Source organism: Lissotriton helveticus, chromosome 1_1 (assembly GCF_964261635.1).
Source record: "Lissotriton helveticus chromosome 1_1, aLisHel1.1, whole genome shotgun sequence".
Taxonomy (NCBI): domain Eukaryota; kingdom Metazoa; phylum Chordata; class Amphibia; order Caudata; family Salamandridae; genus Lissotriton; species Lissotriton helveticus.
The window spans coordinates 1,195,359,830-1,195,367,091 of NC_136057.1; the positions used below are offsets into that span (position 1 = coordinate 1,195,359,830).

At 51.9% G+C, this 7,262-nt stretch overlaps 1 protein-coding gene across 2 annotated transcripts; it reads right to left on the bottom strand.

Annotated features, from left to right (window-relative positions):
- Positions 1-415: 415 nt before the first annotated feature.
- On the bottom strand, positions 416-6,949 carry PIM3 (Pim-3 proto-oncogene, serine/threonine kinase). Of its 2 annotated transcripts, XM_078679517.1 has the most exons (6): positions 6,403-6,949; positions 6,182-6,291; positions 5,143-5,193; positions 4,054-4,420; positions 1,968-2,144; positions 416-1,870 (listed from the first exon to the last, which is right to left on the bottom strand). In XM_078679517.1, exons 1-6 carry the CDS (start codon positions 6,485-6,487, stop codon positions 1,686-1,688), a joined length of 975 nt encoding a protein of 324 aa, XP_078535643.1. In that variant the 5' UTR covers positions 6,488-6,949; the 3' UTR covers positions 416-1,685. The 2 variants fall into 2 exon arrangements, with proteins under 2 accessions (XP_078535643.1, XP_078535635.1); XM_078679509.1 differs by having other exon boundaries at positions 6,182-6,913.
- Positions 6,950-7,262: the final 313 nt, after the last annotated feature.

Here is a 7,262-nt window from a genome sequence, read left to right on the forward strand (position 1 = left end):
GCAATAAAAGAAAAGGAGTTTGCGAGAAACCCAAATTTTCCACAATTAAGGGGAAAGTCAAGTCTAAAATCAACTCATTTACAGTGTTGTAGTTGGAGGAGGTGCTGGGGGGGGGGGGGACATCTTTCAAACTGTAGCCATGGAAACAGCACTCTTGGTCACGTGGCTATGTATGAAGAACCCATGCAAGGTTCCTCCTGCCTTGAAGAGGGGAAAGGCAGCCCTCTTTAACAAATCCAGTAACAGTCACTGTCAAGATCCATTCTAGAGCGATCCGTCTTTGATGAGATCTGCTTGAGTTTGTAGACGTAGTACGCCACTCATTGAATGACCCCTTTAACGCAAAGAGCAGCAAGCTTCAGACACCATTCAAAGCTACAAAATGCTTCAATCCCAGCAAATTGAGTTCAGTATAAACATTCTATACAAAAGTTTTATTGAAATACCTGTATAAAAAAATATGATCCATACATTTTCACACAGTTAAACTGAAAAAAATTCAAGCTGCCTTGCGCAACTAGATCACAGAAAACAGCTATTAAAATAAATTAGGACTCGTTCGAGTCAATGCATGAAAAATGTACAATGTCAATAATTTAAAATCCTTCCAAACATTACTTTACATTTCTGGTTGAAAAAAATAAAAGTCAATACCGGTTAAAGGAAAAACGTGACTAACAAAAAAAATCCAATTCCCTTAAATTAGACTTTGTACAACAATTTTAAAACAAACTGGTAAAGAGCAGGAATACATTTTTACAAAAGTTAACAGGAACGCAGAAAACATGAGAAATGTTTCGAGCGGGGGACCAGCAGAGGAAAGGGATAGCACAGTGTTGGGTATTTCTAAACAAATAAATTAAAATAAATATATCTTTCAGATAAAACTGTGGGACCGGTCCAAATGTCATAATAAATAAACCGTATAACAGAAGATAACCGAGTGTACATAAATACATTATACAGGCATGGGGAGAAAGTCAAAGTCCTCGGGTATTTGCATTGGTTGTGCATTGAACATGCTCACACATACTTAAGACTTGCGGGTTAACAGAAAGGAGCGAGAGTCCAGATGAAACAGGGGCTTTTGGGACCCAGTGGTAGAGATGAAATGGAGGAGAGTGGCTGTTCCTGATAAAGCGGATATCCCTGTTCATACTTCTGTGCAGGCTATAGGAAGTATCTGAGCAGCAGAAAGTTGGGGTGAACATGTCTCTTCAAGTATTCCATCACTGTAGGATGGGAAAACTTCTTTTTACCGAGCAGGTTCCAGTGCGTTATAGGCCTCGCTCGACAGCCAGTCCTATAACCAAAAGGGATCTTCTTTGGACATAGACAGCTCAAAAAAGAAAACGTCCCACTGAAGCAGCTTTCAAAAAAAGGCACTCAAAAGCAAATAAAATCTAGTCCGGGCTCTATGAGAGCAAAAATGTTCATATTCAAGAGGTCACTGCTTTCTTAAATAAAAATCAGTCTATTTTGCCCAAGGAGTGGCCTGCAGCTTACAAACATCAACGCCGCCAAGAAGTCCCATCCGGAGCAGAACCAGATAGAGGGAGTATATATCAGACCCTCACATAGATTCAACTACAGAATAATGAATGCATTGTCAATCAAGCCCCTCCCAAACGTTGGCAGCAGCGCTGTGGTGTGTCTGCAAGTACCTCCCCTCGGAGGGGTAGGTTTCAGAGGCTCTCGCTGCTGGAACTTGTGCTTGATACATCAGTGTCTATGGTCCGGAGCCTCAGATCACAGTCCTCCGATTTCACATCTGCCGATTTGCGCATCCATGCGTGGTCGAAGATCTGTTCCAGCGTTGGTCGGTCCGAAGGCCTCAGCGAAAGGCACCACTTGATCAGCTGTTGGCATTCTTTTGGGAGGGGAAAAGAGAGGGAAAATTAAATCACTGCAAATAAATCGAAACATCGCACAAGAGGAACCTAACGGAAAATCGTAGAAGAACAAACCTGGGGTAATTCTCCTTCTGAAGTAGACCCGCCCTCGTAGAATCTCGTCATCTTGTTCAAAAGGGATGTCGCCGCACACCATGTCGTACAGGAGGACACCCAGTGACCAAACGGTAGCCGACCTCCCGTGATACCTGTGGTATTTGATCCATTCCGGTGGACTGTACACTCGCGTCCCTGAAAGACACAATAAAGCGATTATTAAACTAACATGTTTAAAATAACAAAAAAATGCCAAAACGTCAAATAGTTATAAACTGAAAACCAAGAGCTAAAACAGTGTATATTGCAAAAAATAAGTAGGCTACGTTAGGACATTTACATTGTCACCCTACAAACGCACATCCTTCAGACAGGGCTGAATGTTTACAAACACTGAGCTCGCTGCCCACGTGGCACAGCACACCCAAAATAGACACAAAAGGAGCACTGGGAGACAGCTGAGCTGCAGCCTTCACCAGAAGTCCTATCCTCTCGAATTTCACGGTGGAGAACCAGACACCTCCTCCCCAGCTCAATAAGCTGCTGCTAAGTAACGAAGCAGCAGCGCGGTGGGGGCGGGGAACCTTTTGTTAGTGGGCTTATTCAGAAGAGGCGTGGCAGCCCTCCCCTCCCGCCCGCCCTCCCCCCCCACCAGCCCCCCTCCCCATCCGGCTATTCGGATTGATTAGCCGACCACTGGCGTCATGGCGGAGGGTGCGTAGATCACACTTAAGCTACGTTTACAGTGCATTCCCATTGCGGAATTTTACAGGCCAAGCAAGAGGGGCAGAGTGTCCGATTTCTCAAAAGTTTTCCACTTAAGTATTTATTTTTTAACCGGAGGGAGGAAAAAGTATAAGGGACATATTATCGGCAAATATGGCTCGGGATGCATTCTCTTAAAGGAAAATTGTAGCGAGTACCATTTCAGCCCGCTCTCCCAATGCCCATCCCTTCTCGCCGGCTGGCTTTGCCATCTGTACGCCCTCCCCTCCTGCGCCCCCTCCCCTCCTTGGAAACAGAGCAGGCCCCGGCAGCTGACGTATGTGGTCACATGGCGGGCGTTGGGTTTCACAACAAACAGATGCGAAGTGTTGGGGAGGCTCTTTTACATCGACCGACAGCAATTCCCTCCAAAACCTGCCCCACCCACCACGGTGCAAGGATGGCGGCAAAAAAAAAGACATGAATCTACAGCAACCGCACTGAGGTGAAGCCACAGACCCTCACAGAAACCAATCCCCCCCCCCACACAGATGAGGCACAGTGCCGGGCGAGAGGGGTTCATGCGCCAAGGTACCATGTCACAAATATTAAAGGTTAGGAGTGCAAATACCACTGGGCAACCTATGGTGTGCACCTTGATGTCCCAGCAATGGCAATGCCAATTTTTCAATCACTATGAGACCCAAGAAACCCCAAAGGGTGATGTGATGAGCAAGGAAAGAATCATACACACACCAGAGGCTTGCCTTAGCTTTCAAAACACTAGGTCCTGGCAATCCACAAGAACATGCATGCAAGCCAATCCGAGGGGAGGAGGGGGTTCCCCGACAGCCACTAGGGAGGTACCTAAGCAACACAACAAACTAAAATACGGCTGTTTCCCTAGACGGTATACAAAAGCACTCTTGTTGCCAGTAAACAATGTCGCACCATCACCTGGGCACATGGGTCTGCCCGACACGCCACACACAACACAAGCAGTACAATTATAAACGCATTTTCATAAGACAATCTGTAGCATTAACAATTCAAGAACGAAACAATTGGGCGGACTGACTGACGAGGGCAGAACACCGCATGTAGCAGGTTAACCTACGTGTGATAAAAAAAACATGGGACAACCCTGACATAAGCAGTGCGCGACTGCAAAGGGGCCAGAGAGGGAGCTTTAATGGCAATACACACATAAAAAAAAAAAAAAAGGAGGCACTGCGCGCATACCATGCAGACAGAAATCCCCGGTGCTAAGTTAGAAGTGGAGGGAAAAGGGGAAAAAAACTCTAGGGCAAGGGACCACATTGTAGTCCTATTTGCTAACACATGGCGAGCAGTAGACACCAGCAGCAGCCCCCCCCCCCCGACCAGGCAGGGCACGTACCGTCGAAGTCCGTGTAGACGGTGTCCTTGAGCAGGGCCCCGGAGCCGAAGTCGATGAGCCGCAGCTCGCCCGTGCGCAGGTCGACCAGCAGGTTCTCGTCCTTGAGGTCGCGGTGCACCACCCCGCAGCTGTAGCAGTGGCGGACGGCCTCCAGCACCTGGCGGAAAAAGGCCCGCGCCGCCTCCTCGTCCAGCGCCCCCTTCTCCGTGATGAAGTCGAAGAGGTCCTTGACGGGCTCGGGGCGCTCCAGCACCAGCAGGAAGCCGTCGCTGCGCTCATACCAGTCCAGCAGCCGGATCACGCCTCGGAAGGCCGGCGAGCCCACCTTCTTCAGCAGCACCACCTCCAGGGGGACCATGGAGCCGTTCTGTGGAGAGGAAGAGCGATTAGAGCACTGCTAGAGATCAAATACCCACCCACCCTGGGGGCAAACACCAAACCCTGGGAACAAGCCATGCACCCACTCATTCTCAAAGTCACCCTGCCCTGGCGGACCCGAACAGCCAACCCTGGGGTCAGACGGCCAGCCCTGCCATAGCCTAACCTTCCCTCACCCTTGGGATAGGTACTACTAAAGATCAACCGCCCACACATGAGAAAGGACAACGCACTAACAAGAGATTAGGGATCGCAGGGACATTCTGGAGGGGAGGGGGTACCAGGTAGCCAGTGTATTAAAGAGCATCCACCTGTGGGCAACGCCCGCCATTACTGAGGGCGAACTACATTTTGGAAAGGACAACTGCACTAACCAGGGCACTGCGGATAGTGGACACCGACCGGACAGCCACGGTGATCCGCAGGGGCCGCCTTAGAGGCACCCACAGCCCAAACTAACAGTCGCGCCAATCGTGATAGCTGCAAATAACCGACACCCCAGAGGACGACCAGTCGGTAAAAGTGATTAAATGTTGCCAGTGTGCTGTACGGGAGGCTGAAAAACCAGAGCCCACAGGACCTGCAGAGAAGCCCAGCCGCATAACCTCATAACTATTCATGAAACTAACTACAGGGAAACACCGCAGCCTAGCTACCGACTCGTGGCTAGATATCCCGGGGGAAATGGGCACTCGAGAAGGATATACTTACTAGGGTGCCCCACTCGGTGACCCGTTCCTTGCAGACGTGCTTCACCGCAACCTGAAGACAAGAAGACAACATTAGATGGATGACACATGAGCAGCAGGGGCTGATCGCTGCGCGGGACCTCGGACATGAGGGATGCGGGGCGGTGAACGATCCATAGCAAAGAGGTTTAGTGGTGGTGGGCAGGGAAAATGCAGTGACGCAGGGGACGCACAGATCGCAGACACCAGACAGGCTGGTTTAGTGATCCTGGGCACGGGGAACACAGGGCGTTGAAGGGCTCTGGCAAGTGGCAAGACTGTCTGGTGAGGATGCCAAGAAGGGAGAGCAGGAGCATACATGCCGGCTCTGTGGAAACCGAAGAGGCGCATACTGCAACTGAAAGAGGGAGACAGGATGTAGCCATACAGATAAATTTAACGATAGTAACAGAAAACCTAATTTACAGATAAATGATGAGGTAACACTGCCGTGAGGTTGGACGGGCAAATTGAGCATAATATTGAGAGGATGTCAGGGTTCTAGTAGTAGAGCTCCAGGCAGGGCTGGAGGGGTGCACTGTAGGCGCGGCAGGGAGAGAAAGGAGGCAGGAGCGTGGAGATATGGCATCCTCGTGCCGGCGAGGGGTGAATCACTGGGTAGGCAGGGAGCTGCGGAGATCTAGGCGATGCGGGGATATGTTCGCTATAGAAGCACGACTGGGAATGGGTGGGGGCGGCATGAGGCAGGACGCTGATGGGAATGACAGTGCTGCAGTGCGATCGCCGGGGGTGTGGTGAGTACTGCAGGGCACTGCATGGATCCGAAGAGGCACGGATCCAGGGCTGTTAAACTCACGACTCTGGGTAGATCAAACCCTGGAGGTCTGCATGTGAAAACAAGCATATGTGGTAACAGTTCGGGTCCAATGCAAGGTTGGGATCCGGTGCCGGGCAGTGTGTGTGTGGGGCAGGATGCTGCATGGGTCATGAGGAGGAAGGGTACGGATCCGATGCAGGGCGCAGGGGGGGTAGCTGTGGGAAGCCGATCCACTCGTCCTTACCGGCAGCCCGTCGGAGATCCTGCTGCCCGCGTAGACCGTGCCGAAGCCGCCGCTTCCCAGCACCGAGCCCACCTGGTAGACCTTCTCGAAGGGCTCCTTGTCCAGCTTGGCTGCGGGAACAGAAGAGAGAGAAAGTGAGCCACGACGTCCGGGCAAGGGAGGCGCCGAGAGGCAGAGGCCGGGCGGGGAGACCGCGTCCAGGAGCCGGCAGCCGTCCTTACCTGGCGGCAGGATCTTGGCGGGCAAGTGGTCCACGCTGCTCGGGTTGCAGATGTGAGCCAGGGAACCAAACTTAGACAGTAACATGTTCCAGTGACAACCAAAACAATCCAGTGGCAAAAGGGTCCTCGGGTCTTCGCGGTCCGATGCCGCCCGCACAGTAATCCAAACAAAACTCCTCCCAGACCCGCGCCTCGACAGCACTGAGCGGCGCCCTTCCCGTGCAGCCTCTTAACTTGCAATGTTTTGGTGTCGTCGAGAGAACCCTATGATATCCCTCCGCGACCAGCAGCTGAGGGGGGATGGCGCTACGCCCCCTTCCTCCACCCACAGCAGATAACTCCTCCAGTCCCCTGGAAAAACGGCTGTGGGTGGTGCCAACCGACGTGACCAGCCCTCCCCACACCTGAAACCGCGGGAAGCGCAGCCAAGAGAGGCGCCTACGGAAAAATAAACACTGGCACTACTTTACTACGAGATTTCTAGACGCGCAAGGTTCCCCTGTCTGAATTCGAGCCACCGGCGTGTTACACACATTAAAGCGAATCTAAATGGGCGGTGGTCAAATTTACATATGCATCAGTAGCCAACCTATCGGTGTCGGGCGTCGGGACAATTGATGCCAGAGTCTCATCCAATGGGGCGAGAGGGCGGTTTGCATAACGCCTGGGCGGGAATCCCTGGACGCGCCTCCCCCCTGAGCAGCAGGAGACCGGGAAAGGTCAGCGGCTGAGAGCGCGAGACACTGCAGCACGCTCTGAGGGGAGGAGCGGGGCTTCGGCCCTCCCTGCCAACGCATCACGAGGCGGTGCTGCTGCATGCAGCCAGGGCCTCCCGCCCTAAACCGGGATTGCTGTCAACG

Coding starts and splice junctions, on each gene's coding strand:
- PIM3 (XM_078679509.1), bottom strand. CDS start 6,487: ATGTTACTGTCTAAGTTTGGTTCCCTGGCTCACATCTGCAACCCGAGC. Junction 5,194..6,181: donor GGATCTCCGACGGGCTGCCG/GTAAGGACGAGT, acceptor TCTTGTCTTCAG/GTTGCGGTGAAGCACGTCTG. Junction 4,421..5,142: donor TCACCGAGTGGGGCACCCTA/GTAAGTATATCC, acceptor TCCTCTCCACAG/AACGGCTCCATGGTCCCCCT.